This window comes from Anomaloglossus baeobatrachus, chromosome 1, assembly GCF_048569485.1.
Source record: "Anomaloglossus baeobatrachus isolate aAnoBae1 chromosome 1, aAnoBae1.hap1, whole genome shotgun sequence".
NCBI lineage: Eukaryota > Metazoa > Chordata > Amphibia > Anura > Aromobatidae > Anomaloglossus > Anomaloglossus baeobatrachus.
In genome coordinates this window covers 413,196,037-413,214,341 of record NC_134353.1, presented here as the reverse complement: position 1 = coordinate 413,214,341, position 18,305 = coordinate 413,196,037, and the positions used below count along the sequence as shown (strand labels likewise).

General features: G+C 47.0%; 1 protein-coding gene across 1 annotated transcript in view; it reads right to left on the bottom strand.

Annotated features, from left to right (window-relative positions):
- Positions 1-18,305, bottom strand: part of SSBP4 (single stranded DNA binding protein 4) — a 634,733-nt gene that overhangs the window by 63,422 nt on the left and 553,006 nt on the right. The window contains exon 6 of the mRNA XM_075352595.1: positions 9,121-9,204. Coding sequence (XP_075208710.1) covers positions 9,121-9,204 — 84 coding nt within the window. The remainder of the gene's footprint in view (positions 1-9,120; positions 9,205-18,305) is intronic.

Genomic DNA, 18,305 nt, shown 5'->3' with positions numbered 1-18,305 from the left:
CAGACACACAAAAACAGAGACACATAGAGACAAACAGAGACCTAAAGAGAGAGACACACAAAGACAGACACACAGAGACACACACACAGATAGAGGCACACAGAGACAGCTAGAGACAGAGACACACAGAGACAGATACACAGAGATAGACAAACAGAGAGACACACAGAGACACCCACACAGAGACACACAAAGATAGGCACACAGAGACACACAGAGACAGAGACACATACAGAAACAGACACACACAGACATACAGAAACAGATACACAGAGACAGACACACAGAGACACACACAGACAAAGACAGACACACAGAGACAGAGACACATAGAGACAGACTCAGAGAGAGAGACAGACAGACAAACAAACACAGAAGGAAACAGACAGACAGAGAGAGAGAGACAGACAGAGACAGACAGACAAATAGAGAGGGAGACAGACAGAGAGGGAGACATACAGACAGACAGAGAGACACTTAAAGGGGCTTTACACGCTACGATTTTCATTAATGTTTTATCATTGGGGTCACGTCGTTAGTGACTCACATCCGGCGTCATTAACAATATCGCAGCGTGTGACACATGTGCGATCTAAAACGATCGCAAAAGCGGCCAAAATCGTTTGCCGCGGAGAGGTCGTCCTAAAACAAAAAATTGTTTACCTCTCATTAGCGATATTGTTCGTCGTTCCTGCGGCAGCATACATCGCTATGTGTGACACCGCAGGAGCGAGGAACATCTCCTTACTTGCCGCCTCCGGCTATGCGGACGGAAGGAGGTGGGCGGCATGTAACATCCCGCTCATCTCCGCCCCTCCACTTCTATTGGACGTCTGCCGTGTGACGTCACTGTGAAGCCGCATGACCAGCCCCCTTAGAAAGGAGGCGGAACGCCGGCTATTACGACGTCGCAGGGCAGGTAAGCCATGTGAGGCGGGTGCGCGATTTTGTGCGCGACGGGCAGCAATATGCCCTTGTCGCACAAACGATGGGGGCGGGTATGCAAGCTAGCGATATCGGTACCGATATCGCTATCGTGTAAAGCCCCCTTTAGTTACCACCCTGGGCAATGTCAGGTACTACAGCTAGTTATTTATATTTGCCAAATGCCAGAATAATAATAAGAGAATGTTTTAAGGCCTTTTTTATTATTTTCTGCAAAGTCAAAGTTTACATGTGTTCTGTCCCCACTTAAAGGCGATTGAAGGCAGGTAGTTGGGTAGAAGTGTGAGGAGCCTTACCTTCGTTTCCACTATGCAAGACAGACATGACCAGAGCGCTCCAGGGTGGATGGATTCAAATTTACACACGCTGAGGTGAAGCAACGGTGGTTTATTTTTTCCTCCATGAACAAAAACGTGCAGTAGTACAGCGATCAAGTGGCTATAACTGTAGTAATCTTGTGATGGTTGTCCTATGATCAAAAACTTTGCTTTTTTGAAGCCCAAAGGAGAGATGTGCTCCTCACGATGTACTGACTAAAAGTAACTTGGAGTAAGGATGTGAGGTCACATGTAGGGCTGAAAACACTCCCACAGGCTGGACTAAAAAGAACCAGGGGAACAGAATGGTCTGACCAGTAGATGGCAGCAAAGGACCAGCATGAACGTACAGTATATACATTGAATAACATTAATTAAATAACAGTAGATATGTCATTAAAGGTTTTAAAGAAAACAGGTAGGAACAGCACAACATACATTAAGTGTACTATGCCTTTACACAATATGGGACAGCCCATATGATGATGTCATGTCTTTGGAAGCTTCTGATAGGTTAATTGACAACATCTGAGTTAATTAGAGACACACGTGTGGATGTATTTGAATTCACACCTGAAACACACTGCTACTTTGTGTAGCATAATGAGAAAGTCAAGAGAAATCAGCCAAGATCTCAGGAAAAGAATTGTAGACTTGCAAAAGTCTGGTTCATCCTTGAGCATCGTTTCCAGATACCTGAAGGTGCTTCATTCATTTGTACAAACAATTATATACAAGTACAAACAAGATGTGAATGTCCAGCCATCATACTGATCATTAAGGAGATGGGTTTTGTGTAACAGAGATGAACATTCTTTGGTCAGACATTTGCATATCAACTCAATAACAAAAGCAAAAGACCTTGTGAAGATGCTGGAGGAAGCTGGTAAGATTGTGTCATTAAACACAGTGAAACAAGTACTGTATCGACATGGGTTGAAAAGCCACTCTGCGAGGAAGAAGCCATTACTTCTAAAGAAACATAAAAATGCCAGATTAATGTTTGCAAATGCACACAGGAACAAGACCTCAATTTCTGGAGACATGTCCTGTGGTCTGACGAAACTAAAATTGAACTATTTGGCAATAATTAGCATTGTTACTTTTGGAGGAAAAAGGGAGAAGCTTTGAAGCCTAAGAACATCATCCCAACAGTGAAACAATGGGGTGGCAGCATCATGTTGTGTGGTTGTTTTGCTGCAGGAGGGACTTGTGCTCTTCACAAAATAGATGGCATCATGAGGAAAGAAGATTATGTAGCAATGCTGAAGCAACATCTCAAGACATCAGCCAGGAACTTAAAGCTTGGGCAGAATAAGGTCTTCCAAATGGACAATGACCCAAAGCACACTGACAACTGGTTACAAAGTGGCTAAAGGATCACAAAGTCAATGCTTTGGAGTGGCCATCAGAAAGCCTGATCTCAATTCTATTGAAAATGTATGGGCAAAGCTGAAAAGGCAGCTGCGAACAAGGTGAACTACAAAGATGGCTCAGTTACACCAGTTCTGTCAGGAGGAATGGGCCTAGATTCCTGCCAACTATTGTGAGAAGCTTGTGGAAAGATATCCAAAACGTTTGTCTCAAGTCATACAGTTTAAGGGCAATGGTACCAGATACTAATGAAATGTATGTAAACTTTTTAATTTGCAGAAAGTAATAAAAATGCTTTAAAACATTCTCTCTCTCATTATTTGGCAAATATAAATAATTTTGGTTCCTAATTGACCTAAAACAGGAAAGCATTATTCTGATTTCATGCCAGATAGTGAGAAAAACATGACGATGTGTATTTTTAGATAATGTATGTAAACTTCTGGTTTCAACTGTACTTATTTGTATTTATATTTATAGGATATTGAAAAACATTAGAAGAATGAAAAAAAATACAATTAGCATAAAATTACCCTTGATTACTGGATTTATAGATACCTGTAACACCAAAGGGCAAATTTATCAAAATATGTTACAATTCTACCATAATTTGAGTAAAAAAAAGTCTTTCATGTCTAGCAGCATATTTATCACGTGTTTTAGGCCCCCTTCATACTTCTGTGATTCCAGTACATGTGGTGTCCAATTTCACACGTACTGGAGATACGTTCAGATGAATACTGTCAATGGGGTAACATGACGGAGAGTGGTCCCCTCTATTTCAGGTGTCAGGAGATCGCAGCGCCTGGCGACAATTGCATGTGTTAAATCTGCTAGCGGTGCAGATTCTCCTTGGTCTGATACTGCAAGGGTTAAGCAGTTTGGTTGTTCTCCTAATTCAGGATAGAAAGTCTGCTCTCAGCTGTTCTGATTTTCCCACTCACCTCTGTGATAAATACTTTCCTCTCAGCTCAGGGAATTGCCAGTGATAGCTTAATTATACTCAGCCTTTAAAGTGGACTTGTGAGCTGTGGACTAAGAAGTCATTTTTGGAGCTAAACAGGAGATTGCTGCTTAGATGTTTATGTGGGGCATTCCCCTCTTTTAATAACATCTCAATTTACCTAACTTATGTATTCCCTTTAATCCTTCCTGTAGTTTGGTGTGCTTTGTACGATTGATGGTTCTTTTATCCCTGTCTGTCTTATCCCCTCTGTGTCTTTAACCTAGAGCGGGATTAGTGTACCTGCTGCCCTGTGCAGTGGACAGGGTTGTGTTCAGGGAAAGACAGGGATAGGAATGTGATGGCCGCACAGGGTGAAAGAACCTGTCTACAGACATCAGGGAGCTTAGGGTTGCTTAGGGTAGGTTTCAGGGGTTGACCCGCTCTATCCTTCCCTAGTGCAGTGTATTCCATCATGCCTTGCTCCCACCAGCCCCTTTGGTGGACCATGACAACAAGGAGGTACCCTGGAGTGGTTCCTAGTGCCTATTGTCAGAAAATTAGTCACACCCTTCTCAGGGTAAGCCTGGTTTTGGGAACAGTAGGTTACGTCCCTATCTCCCCTCCATCTATCTTGTAGTGTGACACATACTCATTAAAATCTGTGTTGATTTTCCCACTTCCATATTTTCACATGGAGATATATCTGTTCAACACTGACGACAAAGGACAAGAGATGTCTATGGGCTCGTGAAAAACACGTACAGCACAGGTATCACATTTGTGTACCACTTGTGTTACATGGACCAGAATTAAGTGCATTCAAGAAATTAAAGATTTGTATGTGTTAAAATTATGCAAAGATGATACATAGATACTGTAGATAGATAGCTAGATAAATTAATTGAAGAAAACGATGTAGGGTGTCCCCCTTTGCTGCTAATCAGCAAAGGTAAAGCAGACAGCTGCAGGCTAATATTATCAGGCTTGGTTACTGGGCTCCTCCCAGCCTAAAAATACCAGCCTGCAGCCTCCATAAAAGTGGCGCATCACATTAGCTTAGCCAATTCTGGCACTTCGATTCAACATAAAAAATAATTTATTTCAATAAGCATGTCCCGAAACATTACCTCGTTTACCAAATTATTAAAAAAGGAAACCCATGCGGCTCTGCCGTAATCCACCGTGGTTCCAAAAGATGTCTGAAAAAAAACCCTCAAACATACAAACACAGAGAAATAAAAAAAGACACTTTCTGTTTTTCACAACTGTATTCTAAAGAAAAAAAAAGTAATCACAGCTTTCTAACATAGCCCAGGGATTGTGACAAATAAAATCTATGGAGCATCGTTCTGACACTCCATAGACTTTGCTTACAGGAAATTCTGAGTCACGCTTAGCTGTGTGAGACCTGGCACCTCAGAAGAGTGGCAACATCTGTAAGGTTACTGCTGTTCAGGGTCATTAGGTCATCAGGTCACCGGGTCATGCTATCCTGTTCGAGACTCAGCGACACTGATGAGGAGTAACGTAGATCAGAGGCGCCGGGTCTCATGCAGCACAACATGACCTGAAATTGCCTGTAAACAAAGTCTATGAAGTGTCGGAATAATGCTTCATAGACTTTTTCGGATTCCTTTGACTACGTCAGAAGAACAGCTGGGATTTTTTTTTCTTTTGAATAAAGTGGTGAACAAGGGCAAGTGTTTTGTTTCATTTCTATGTGTTTGTACGTTTGTGTCTTTTTTTCAGATCTCCTTTTCTGGACTACCGTAAGGCAGACTCGATGGACTACGGTGAAGTCGGTAGACTATGGCAGAGCTGCATGGGTTTGTTTGTTTTTTAATAAAATGGAAAACGAGGGAAAGTTTCAGGGAGTGTTTATTGAAATCAATAATTTTGTGTGTTTTTTTTTTCTTTTTTCTTACTGGATTAGTAATGGGGTTGTCTGATAAATACTTCTCCACTGCTAACACATGGGCTTGATGGCAGCTGACATCAACCTCATAAACCATTACTCCAATTGCCACCGCACCAGGGCAATTGTGAAGATCCAAGGCAATGAGCCAGAATTGGTGCATCTAATGTGATGTGCCACTTCTGGAGTAGCTGCAGGCTGGTATTTTTAGGATGGGAAGGGCCCAATAACAATAAACCTTCCAGCCTGATAATATTAGCCCGCAGCTGTCTGCTTTACCTTTGCTGATTATCAAAAATGAGGGGGACCTCACGTTGTTGTTTTTTTTTCAATTAATTATTTATTTGCTTAATAGCTTTAGAATGTATCTCTCTCTGCAGATCATTAACACATAAAAAAACAATTTGTTTCAGTGTCATGCATTGTTTTCTGATACGTGTTACATGGATGTCACATTGACGGCACATATGTACACACGGATGGCACATGGATGATACATATGTTCCCACAGATACCCACATGGATGTCACACAGTCGGTACACGTACACACGGATAGCACAGGGATGACACATACGTACACATGGATACCTACACGATGGTCAAAATGGAACGTGCTACATGTGTGCTTTTTTAAACGTATTTGAAAAGAGGCACAAGACACTTTCTGCTCTCTGTCCGATTAGAGGTGTGTCCTTGTTGAAAATGGGCGTGGTTTAACATGCTCACATTTCTGACACAAAGAAAGCCAACTAAAGCCCCGCACACACGTTGCGTATTTGGTGAGTTTTTTTACCTTAGTATTTATAAGCCAAAACCAGGAGTGGAACAGTCAGAGGAGAAGTATAATAGAAACACGGGCAACAATTCAGCATAATTCACCCACTTCTGATTTCACTTACAAGCAGGGCCGGCGTCAGCACGCGGCATACCTGGGCAAATGCCGGGGCCCTGGAGAGCCGGGGGGGCCCACTCGGCCTCGTCAGTTCTGGTGCCCCTTGGCCGGGGCCCCCTCACCTTAGTTCTGCTGCCCCTGGGCCGAGTTCCGGGGACTGCAGTCCTCTGCAGGAATCTGCAGCACCGTCCCTTTAAGGCGCGCAGACTTCCTGGTTTGAATTTCATCTGTGGGCGGAGCTACCGACCGGCCTGCTCAGTCCCACAGATGAAGGAGTTGCAGTGCCAGCCAGCGACCCCCAGCACAGCTCTTCTCTCCGGCGCTGTGTGGGCCCCCTCTCCACCGTGACCTGAGCGGTATGAGCCCTCCCCGCCCCCCGATTTCTGGGCCCTGGTGAGCTGTATGGGCTTCTCCCCCCTTAGGTGTATGCCCTGCCCCCCCCGGTGCTGTATGTGCTGGCCCCTGGAGCTGTGTGTGGGCCCCCCAGAGCCGCATGTGTGGGCCCCTCAGAGCCACATGTATGTCTGTATGTATGCAGCAGAGCTATGTGTGTCTGTATGTAGCAGAGCTGTGTGTGTATGTATGTAGCAGAGCTATGTGTATGTATGTAGCAGATTCATGTATGTATGTAGCAGAGCTATGTGTGTATGTATGTAGCAGAGCTATGTATGTAGCAGAGCTATGTGCGTATGTATGCAGCAGAGCTATGTGTGTATGTATGTAGCAGAGCTATGCATGTATGTAGCAGAGCTATGCGTGTATGTAGCAGAGCTATGTGTGTATGTATGCAGCAGAGCTATGTGTGTCTGTATGTAGCAGAGCTATGTGTATGTATGTAGCAGATTCATGTATGTATGTAGCAGAGCTATGTGTGTATGTATGTAGCAGAGCTATGTATGTATGTATGTAGCAGAGCTATGTGTGTATGTATGTAGCAGAGCTATGTATGTATGTAGCAGAGCTATGCATGTATGTAGCAGAGCTATGTGTGTATGTATGCAGCAGAGCTATGTGTGTCTGTATGTAGCAGAGCTATGTGTGTATGTATGTAGCAGAGCTATGTGTATGTATGCAGCAGATTCATGTATGTATGTAGCAGAGCTATGTGTGTATGTATGTATGTAGCAGAGCTATGTATGTAGCAGAGCTATGGGTGTATGTATGCAGCAGAGCTATGTGTGTATGTATGTAGCAGAGCTATGTGTGTATGTATGCAGCAGAGCTATGTGTGTCTGTATGTAGCAGAGCTGTGTGTGTATGTATGTAGCAGAGCTATGTGTATGTATGCAGCAGATTCATGTATGTATGTAGCAGAGCTATGTGTGTATGTATGTATGTAGCAGAGCTATGTATGTAGCAGAGCTATGGGTGTATGTATGCAGCAGAGCTATGTGTGTATGTATGTAGCAGAGCTATGTGTGTATGTATGCAGCAGAGTTATGTGTGTATGTATGCAGCAGAGCTATGTGTGTATGTATGTAGCAGAGCTATGTGTATGTATGTAGCAGATTCATGTATGTATGTAGCAGAGCTATGTGTGTATGTATGTATGTAGCAGAGCTATGTATATAGCAGAGCTCTGTGTGTATGTATGTAGCAGAGCTATGCGTGTATGTAGCAGAGCTATGCGTGTATGTAGCAGAGCTATGTGTGTATGTATGCAGCAGAGCTATATGTGTATGTATGCAGCAGAGCTGTGTATGTATGTAGCAGAGCTATGTGTGTATGTATGTAGCAGAGATATGTGTGTATGTATGTAGCAGAGCTATGTGTGTATGTATGTAGCAGAGCTATGTGTGTATGTATGCAGCAGAGCTATGTGTGTATGTATGCAGCAGAGCTATGTGTGTATGTATCCAGCAGAGCTGGGTGTGTCTGTATGTATGTATCTAGCAGAGTTGTGTTGTGTGTGTCTGTATGCATGTATGATGTGTATCTATGTACGTCAGTGTATATGACTGTATAGATATGTCAGTTCTATACGTATTTTTGTGAGTTTGTCTTTAAATATCTATATGTATGTGTACGTATGTGTGTGTCTGCGTGTGGATGGGGCCCACCGGGACTCTTCCGCCCAGGGCCCACAAAAACCTGGAGCCGGCCCTGCTTACAAGTACTGATGTAAAAAACTGACCAAAAACTCAAAGTGTGCAAATGGCCTATTGAGTAGAGTAAACAGATTATACAGAATAAAGATTTAGCAAATTTATCAAACAACATGAATTACTTAAATAAATTACACAGTTGATAAATATGCACCAAAGAGTAAAATTATTTTCACCAAAACCATGTAGCTATAAAAAAAATAAAAGAAAATAATATATTACTATACGTCCGGTTTAAGATAATGACGGTTGCCTTTCAGAATTTCAATTGCTTAATGCTGCCTTGCCAAGCTTACTGGAAATAATGTGCTTCCACCAGGCAAAAATAAAACTTGCAACTTTGTCCCTTTCAGTATTAAAGTAATTGAGATGAACTCAGTTGGGAAAGATGTGTAATTAAAAATATGCTCATAGCTATCATGAAGATGGAGGGATCGGATTGATTGCTTTGTGACCATAGCTAGATAAAGTCATTATGTTTCAGTTATTGCTGTTGAGAACGTCATTCTTTGGACATGCCCACCCATAATTGCCTAAGTTCTTATAAATAGCCCTCACTTCCATAAGATAAAAACCTTGGGATGAAACGTTTCATGCATTCTTCATCAAGACAGACTGACATTACCTGACTATGTGGACCCATCATTGGGTTATTGGGGTTGTGCGGAGGTGGTTGTGCATGAGGTGATGGCTGAGAACCTGGAGGACCCTAGAAAACAGAAAACATATCATCAGAAATCATAACATATTTAGGATGTGTATAATGTAAGATACGCAACAAAGAGGAAAAAAAACATGTAATGCTTAGTCAGTATATCATGTTCATAAAAAGATGGCAGCCGCGTACCTGTTAACTACATCCTGAAATGCAGAGCAAACATAAAAAGACTACCACAAAGTTATAAGAAGGAGAATTCTAATACAGAGACTTTCCCACTAAATACAGTTATAATCTGTCCACTTATAGGTTATAAATATATGATCACTTGGGGTCTGATTGCGGAGACCCCTACTGATCCTGAGTGACTACACAAGCGCACTACTTTTCATTCACGCAGACCCCAGTTCTCGGGATTGGTGGGATACTCTGATCTGTATTGTCATCCCTATCACATCTGTATGACATTTGTTTTTATACATCAATAATCAGAAAAAAGATACAAGACCAAATACAGTTTATTATGTTAATTCCATTGGGTCCAATAAAAATGGATACGTCTCATACGCACTACAATACTTTAAGCTGCCCTGCTCAGGGCAGATCAAAGTGCGCATGCGCAGGACCTCATCCGACCAGTCTGCACCGCCCCTTAGGTGAGAATTATAAAGTGATTGTTACGTTATACAGAGCGACCTGGGCTCTTATATACAGTATTCTAGAATGTTGTATATAAGAGCTCACTGGTGGTGGCCGCAGGTTATAGGGTCAAATCTGGTAACAGGTTCTTTTTAAGAAAAGAGTATAAGAAAGATTCGAATATGGTATTGTCACAAGCAACACATCTTCGTTTCAAATGTTGTGGTGTTGCTGTGAAGAAATCAACGTTCCTTGGTTGGACCCTGTCCTAATGATAATTGTTTTGTGTCTAGTAATTTAAAATTTGAGGGGATATGGTGGCTTATGTTAACTGGTAATCTTTTAATCTTATTTTAAACATATGCATTAATGTCTTATTTTCAGCCAGAAAATCAGATAATTTGCATCCAGCCTAGTGCCATCTATATGTCCATTTTTTACATCCATCTGAAATCTGTTTTTATACATCAGCAGTAAATAAGACTTACAAAACCAAAACCAGCTCTTATCGCAATGTATCCCTAAAAACTGCATGATATATGGATGATCTGCATCTGCTGATTGTTCTCATGCACTCATATACTTGAATAGGAGAGTCTCATCCAAAATACAGAAGAGAATACTGCATGCTGTGATTTTTATTTTTAATTTACATGGGGTCCATGAGAAAAAAGCCTGTCATTGGAATAGCTTTGGTCAGGCTGCAGTCTGTGAGCAATCTGATCGTAACGTGAACAGCACACATACCTATACACTTATCTACACAAGCCCGAATGATGTGTATTTAATTCTGATGTCATAGGCCAAAAGAAGAAAAACATTGCATAAATTAGAAAATTCAGTGTCTCCAAAATATGGGACATTACTGTAAAAATAGAACAACCCACTTGTTTTCTGGAACAAATGTAGAACTCCTTGTAACAAGGGCTACATACACAATCCTTAACTATTGACTCCTCCACAGGAACATGTCTAAACCACCACCACCACCAACTGTTGCCATGCCTTGTCAGCTTACTCGAAAACTATAATATACAATGATAAGGTTTCATGTATATAGTAATTATAGCTGCAAGTTTCTAATTGTAGGAGGAATTAGCAGCTCTGGATCACAAACTGCTCCTTCACCAAGTCAAATGCTGTGCACAAGAGCAGGAACGTATTGGGGACTGAGAAAAGTTTCATTTTCTTGCGAAAATTCTTCCTTTAAACATTGGAAGAAGCTTGTTTAGAGAATTCCTGAACTCCATATTGTTCATCTCAGTTGATGGATAATTCCCAACTTAATCAATCCCATACAATGTCTAGAGTCGATGAAAAGTGGTAGTGCAAGGGGCTTATTAATAGTGTGTAACTACAACAGTCCAGGCAAGTGAGCAGCCTTAAGAACAGGTATTCAATCTTACCAATATCTGTGTTTCTACCCCACCACAAACTCTATCCATCTCCATAATAATAAGAATGTTTATTTCTATAGCACCCACATATTCCACAGCACTTTACAATTCAGGGGGACAGGTACAGACAATATCAGACATTACATTATACCAAGAGGAGTGAGGGTCCTGCTTGTAATCTATGAGGAAATAGGGAGGCACAAAAGGTAAATGGTAAATTAAGTAAATGGAGGATGTGTAAACAGATGATAAAAAGGACTAAATTTTGAAGAAAATATTGTAAGGGCAAAAGTTAGATAAGTCAGGTGAGGCAATAGGCCAGTCTAAAGAAATGCGTTTTTAGGGCATGCCTGAAACTGAGGGTATTAGTAAATAATAGAATTGTACTGAGTAGTGCATTCCAGAGAATTAGCATAGCTTGCAAGACGTCTTGGAGACAAGAGTGGGATATTCGGATTATTGAGGATGTTAGTCTGAGGTCATTAGCAGACCAAAAGGAATTGGTAGGGTGATAGACAGACATGAGGGAAGAGATGTGGGGCAGTGCAGAACTATAGAGAGCTTTGTGGTAGAGAGTGATAAGTTTATATTGTACTCTGTAGTAGATGAACCTGTTTTGCAATGACTGGCACAAGGTGGAGGCATTGGTGTAGCAGTTAGAGAGTAATATGTTCCTGGCTGCTGCATTCAGGTTGTATTGGAGAATAGAGGATGTAGTAAGGCTATGTGCGCACGTGTGCACTCTGTGTCGCGGGCGGAGGAGGGGACGCCGCGCTCTCCCACTGCTCGGGTCCGGCTGCCGCTGCGGCTGCTGCGGCCTGCTTCTGCTGCTCGGTGGCTTGAGTGATGGGCCGGATCCCGGGGACTCGAGCGGCGCTTCTCGCCCGTGAGTGAAAGGGGATTGGGATTTGGGATAGTTTATTGTCCGTGACGCCACCCACGGTTGTGGTGATTTGTTGACACCACCGCTGCTCTGTATGGGGATCCCGGGGACTGATGACAGGGAGCAGCAAAGTTGTTGGTTCTCCCCTCCGTGGGTAGGGGGTTGTTGTCCCGGGGCCCAGTGATGAGGTGCGTGATGCAGGGCTTGGTGGGGTGCAGGGACGTGGGGGCAGCGCTGTGCCTTGCGGCACTGTGGTACTCACTCAGCCTGAGACGATGACACAGTTCTCGGTAAAACACACGACTGGAAAGACGGTTCCCACGGACGGCTGCACTTGCTTTTCCCCAGTAGTTGACGGTGACGGTCCCTTTTCCTGCACCTAAGATGATGATGGTGGCGATGGGTTCCCACCGGTAACCCGCTCCCCGGCTTGGATGTGGGCCGGAGGAGCCCTACTTTGCCCGCAGGCGCTGGCCCTGAGAAACTGGTGCCCTGGCGGTGGCGGTGTCTCTCTCCAACGGTTGGACTGTTGCCTTCAATCGAGACTTGGTTGTTGGGAGACCCAGAGGTCCCCTTCACTAACGGATTTGGCAAATTCACGGCGACTCCTAGCCTTGCCGGGATCCAAAAGGCCCCTGCCAATGGTGCTGACTGCTCTTCGTATACCGCTCCGGTACCGCCGGGCCACCACCCGTCCGCGGTCCTTCCAGCAACCTCCAAGCAGTCTCTCCTGCAGACAGTCACCGCCGTCTGCTGACCTTGCTGTCTCAGTCCGGGGCACACACCCGGACCAACTTCAGGCTTGCTTAACTGTTACTTTTTCTGTCACTACTCTCACTGTCCTCCTTTACCACTTCCTTCTACTTCCTCCTCCAAACTCTATCTGCCTGGTTCTCCCGCCTCCAGGGCTGTGTACTCCTCGGTGGGCGGAGCCAACCGCCTGGCCCACCCCCTGGTGTGGACATCAGCCCCTGGAGGAAGGCAACAAGGATTTTAGGTTAGCCTTGGTGTTCCTAACTGGGGTGTAGGGTGTGGTGGTGTTATGACCTGTGACCCCTGGCTTGCCCAGGGCGTCACATTCCCCCTTAGCAAAATGCAGAGCGTCCGCGGGCTGCCTGTCCAACACTGGTTTTATTTTCTGGAAAGATATAAAAGGAAAACAATACCATTTATGACATCATCCCACATCGGGAGGTTCGGTACTTAAACGTTGCAAACATTTTAAACGGTTGCGGCTGCCGCTCTCTCCCACCCAAGTAACCTGGCCCTGATGCTGCCCCTAAAACCCAGGCAGCACCCCTTGACCCCAGTCCTGCATAAGTTACCCGAGCGGGATCTGTAGCCACCGGTTCCTGTCGTGGCTGGGCCCCAGCCTGCTCCACTGTGGGCCCTCCCTCCAACCTGCCTCTCCGGAGGCGGTAACGGTTAGCTGCAACAACAGATTTTATTTACAACCCACTTAATGTTTGTGGTTGCCCTGCAAGTTCACGGGCTTGTCCATAGGAGTTCCTATGCAGCTAGATGGTCCCCATGGGGACAACAGTGCCGGCAACGGCCGGTTCCCAATCACGGTAGACAATCAGGTTACGTTCACGGTAATCATTTTCTCATTTTTGCAAAAACTTTTTAAAACTTTCAAACGCACTCAGACTTCCGCCCCCTTTTAAAGGACGGTTTCCCTGTACCTAAGTGGGGGTCTACCTAGGTTGGGACGGGTGGACCTCCGGGGTCCGGTGTCAGTGGGACTAGGCAGTGGGGCAGAGGGAACAATCAGTTCCTCCTCCCTGCTATCGTGTGGGGCAGGCGGAGGCATAGGGGAGCTGGGTACAGGTTCATCCCTGGGCACTGGCACTGGTTCTGGCTCACGGTTGACCGCCTCCATCACTTCTTCATCCACAGGTTGTGGGAACAGTATCACTGGAAGAATCACCGCGCCGTTCTGTGTAGGCCAATCTGCTGGGAAGTCACCCATCACAGTGTGGATCACCTCTTTTGCCTTCTCTGCTGGTGGAGGAACCGGTACTTCAGGCGTTGCCCTCAATGCTGGTGGGCATCTTTTCAGATGGTCTCGAGAAACCGTGGCCAAAGTGCCCCCTTGGTCACGACTGATCTGGTAGGCCTTCCCATCCTCCCATCCTGTGGGCTGTATGACGTATGGGGTTTGTTCCCATTGATCATCCAGCTTGTGAGTCTTCCTCTTCCGCTTTAACACCACATCTCCAGGCTGGAAAGGGCCCGCAGACGCTTTCTGATTGAAGCGCCGCTCCTGTTGTTCTCGACTCCGACTTAGATTCTTCTCCACATACTCCTGAATCTGTCGGTACTGCACCCTCCGCCGGGTGTCCCATTCAGCCGTTGAGGGGAGTGTCTCTGGGGCTTCCAGTCCCATTTCCAGGTCCACCGGCAGTCGGCCAGGCCGAGCCCTCATCAGATATGCTGGGGTGCACTTCGTCGAGCTAGACGGGATATTGTTGTACATATCGACCAAGTCAGGCAGCTTCTCCGGCCACAGGTTCCGCTCCTCCAACGGCAACGTTTTGAGGAGGCCAAGGACCAGATGGTTCATCTTCTCACACATACCGTTGGTCTGGGCATGGTAAGGTGTGGTCCGGATCTTCTTGCAGCCGTACAGCTGACAGAACTCATGGAACACCTCCGCCTCAAAGGCTGGACCTTGGTCGGTAAGCACCTTCTCAGGGTATCCATGGGGTCGACAGAAGTAAGCTTGGAACGCTCTAGCGGCGGTACGGCCGGTTAGGTCCTTGACCGGGACAACCACCATGAACCGGGAGTAATGATCTACTATGGTCAGAGCGTAAGTGTACCCACTTCGGCTGGGGGTGAGCTTTACATGGTCCAAGGCGACCAGCTCCAGTGGTTGGTGTGTAATGATCGGGCGTAGGGGAGCCTATAGGCTGGCTTCATCCTTCCTCCTCAACGTACAAGGACCGCACTCTCGACACCCGGCCTCCACAGACTCCCGCATCCCACTCCAATAGAACCGCTCCCTCAACAGCATCTCCAGCTTCTTCCATCCGAAGTGGCCGGCACCATCATGGTACGCCTGCAGAACAGTGGGTACATCAGCTTGGGGAATAACCAACTGGCGGATCTTCTCATGGGTCTTCGGGTTGATCAGCTCACGGTACAACCTCCCCTGATGTAGACACAGCCGGGTCCATTCCTTCCACAAGCGTTGGGCTTCAGCTGGGGCAGCAGGGTCCATCCCAGCAGCGCCTTGCTCCACCAGGGTCTTGACTAGGCGGACAGCGGGCGCCTGATTTTGAGCTTCCTGCCACTCCTGACTGGGCAGCGGATCCAGGTTCACCCGTTGTTGGTGGACATGTACCTTCTCAGTTGGTGGCCGGTGAAATGCAGGCAACTCGATCTCTTCGAGGTCATCATCCTCGCACCCTCCTTCTGACAAGTGGGGCATCCGAGAGAGTGCATCAGCATTAATGTTGACACGACCGACCCTGTATTTGATTGTGAAGTCATAGTTGGCTAGTCTGGCCACCCACCGCTGCTCCAACGCGCCCAGCTTGGCCGTGTCCAGGTGAGTCAACGGATTGTTATCCGTGAAAGCGGTGAATTTTGCTGCGGCCAAGTAGTGGCGGAACCGCTCGGTGATAGCCCACACCAGTGCCAGGAGCTCGAGCTTGAAGGAGCTGTAGTTCTCAGGGTTCCTTTCAGTCGGCTGGAGTTTTCGGCTAGCATAGGCAATCACCTTCTCCTTTCCCTCCTGGACCTGGGACAGGGCTGCCCCCAAACCCACATTGCTGGCGTCTGTGTAGAGGATGAATGGGCAGCCGTAGTCAGGGTACGCTAGGACCTCTTCTCCAGTCAAGGTCGCTTTCAGCTGACGGAAGGATTCCTCATGCCTGTCCTCCCACACCAGTGGGGCTCCGATGGGTCTACCACCTTTGGTCTGTCCCACGAGGAGGTCTTGCATGGGAGCAGCCATCTTCGTGTACCCCTTGATGAAGTGCCGGTAGTACCCCACCAGAACCAAAAACTGCCTTACTTCCCTCACGGTGGTCGGTCTTGGCCAGTCCTGGATGGCAGTGATCTTCTCAGGGTCGGGGGCGACACCTTCCGCACTCACCACATGCTCCAGGTACTGCACTCTGGGTTTCAGCAGGTGGCACTTAGAGGGCTTCAACTTCATCCCGTATTTGGCAAGGGACGCGAACACCTCGGCTAGGTGCTCCAGAGGGGCTTCATACGTCTGAGAGTACACGATCACATCATCCAGGTATAACAGGACGGTCTCGAAGTTTAGATGTCCCAGACAGCACTCCATCAGCCGTTGGAAGGTTCCAGGGGCATTGCACAGCCCAAACGGCATACTATTGAATTCACAGAGCCCCATTGGGGTGGTGAAGGCGGTTTTCTCCCGGTCCTCCGGGGCCACTGCCACTTGCCAGTACCCACTGGTGAGGTCAAGGGTAGAGAAGTAGTTTGCGGTTCTCAGTCCGGCCAAAGACTCTTCAATACGGGGCAGTGGGTAGGCATCTTTATGCGTTATCTGATTAATTTTCCGGTAGTCCACACACATCCGCATGGTGCCATCCTTCTTCTTGACCAGTACCAACGGAGCGGCCCAGGGACTACAGCTATCCCGAATAACCCCTGCGTCCTTCATGTTCCTCAACATATCCTTGGCACACTGGTAATGTGCAGGGGGAATAGGCCTGTACCTCTCTTTGATAGGGGGGTTCTCACCGGTGGGGATGTGATGTTGGACCCCTTTGATCTGCCCAAAGTCTAGTGGATGTTTGCTGAAAACTTGCTCATACTCCCGCACCACCCTGTATACTCCTGCTTTGTGATGTGTGGGGGTATCGTCAGTGCCCACGTGTAGCTGTTGGTGCCACTCGTTCACCTCCCCTTGGAGCGGGGGCGTGCTGGTAGTAGGTGGGGAAACTGAGGGAGTGGCCTCGTGGATGGTGTGGGGATCTAGGGTGAGCAGCTTGGCAAGGGTGGCATACCGGGGAAGCCTGACTTCTTCCTCCCCACAGTTCAGTACCCTCACGGGCACTCTCCCCTTCTTTACGTCCACCACCCCTCGGGCGGCCATTACAGTATTACAGTGGGCCAGTGCTCGGAGGGTAAGGGCTCCATCATGGCAGGGTAGTCACGCCCCTGAGGCCCTACTGCTGCCCTACACCAAATCATCATCTCACTCCTAGGGGGCACAATCAACGGAGCAATATCCATCACTCTCACTCCACCAATCTCTCCTCCTGTTGAGTTTACATGCTGGCGGTACATCAAGGCTCGGATCTCAAGCTGCACAGCTCTCTGTCGGCTCCCCGCCGCCGTGACGGCCAGCTGTTGCAGTAGGGCCAACACATCACCCATACAGTGCTCCATCACATTGGTTCCTAGCACTATCTTCGGGTTATGATCACTGGGTTCATTCATGATCACAATCATACCCTGGTGTTGCAGTTCAGCTTGCCCCACTGTCATAGCCACCTGCTTATACCCCACTTGGGTCAATGGGAGTCCATTAGCAGCAATCAGTGTTATACTAGTATCTGGGGGTGCCAACTCGTCTATCCCCCAATACCGCTGGTACAATGTGTATGGTATGGTGGTTACCTGTGATCCAGTGTCCAAGAGAGCCATCACCGGTATGCCGTCCACAGCCACGGGGATGATGGGCCGGGCCCCGATATACCGGTCCCGCCAGTCTGGGGGGCCACGGGGTTCTACTCCTGAGGACTGGCCCGCGGCCCCAGGGGTTGCTCGTTTAACGGGCACTGTCGGAAGTAATGCCCAGGCTTATGGCACTTGTAACAGGTTGGAGGTCTGTTTTGCAAATTGTTAGCACTTCTCCGCTGCATCCAGGGGACATCCTCAGGGCTGTCGGCAAGCTGTATCTGTGCTGGAGGCTGGGATCTGGTCAAGGGTTGGAGTGCAGCAAGGATCTTGGCAAGGTCTCCGTCCATGCGACGGACCTGGGCTGCCAGTTCTCCCATCGTGCTGCTTGGGGCTGTAGGGATTGGAGAGGTTGGTAGGGCAGGGGCTACCACGACTGGGTCCGTCTCAACGGGCCACGGGGCGGGCTCCAAGGTTTCTGAAGCCGGGGGTTGCAGTGCTTTAATGGCCCGTTCCTTTAACACAGCAAAGTCCACATCAGGGTGTTCCAGGGCCCACAGCCGGAGTTGTTTGCGATCCTCAGGGGACCTCATCCCCTGCACAAATTCCTCTACTAACATCTTGTT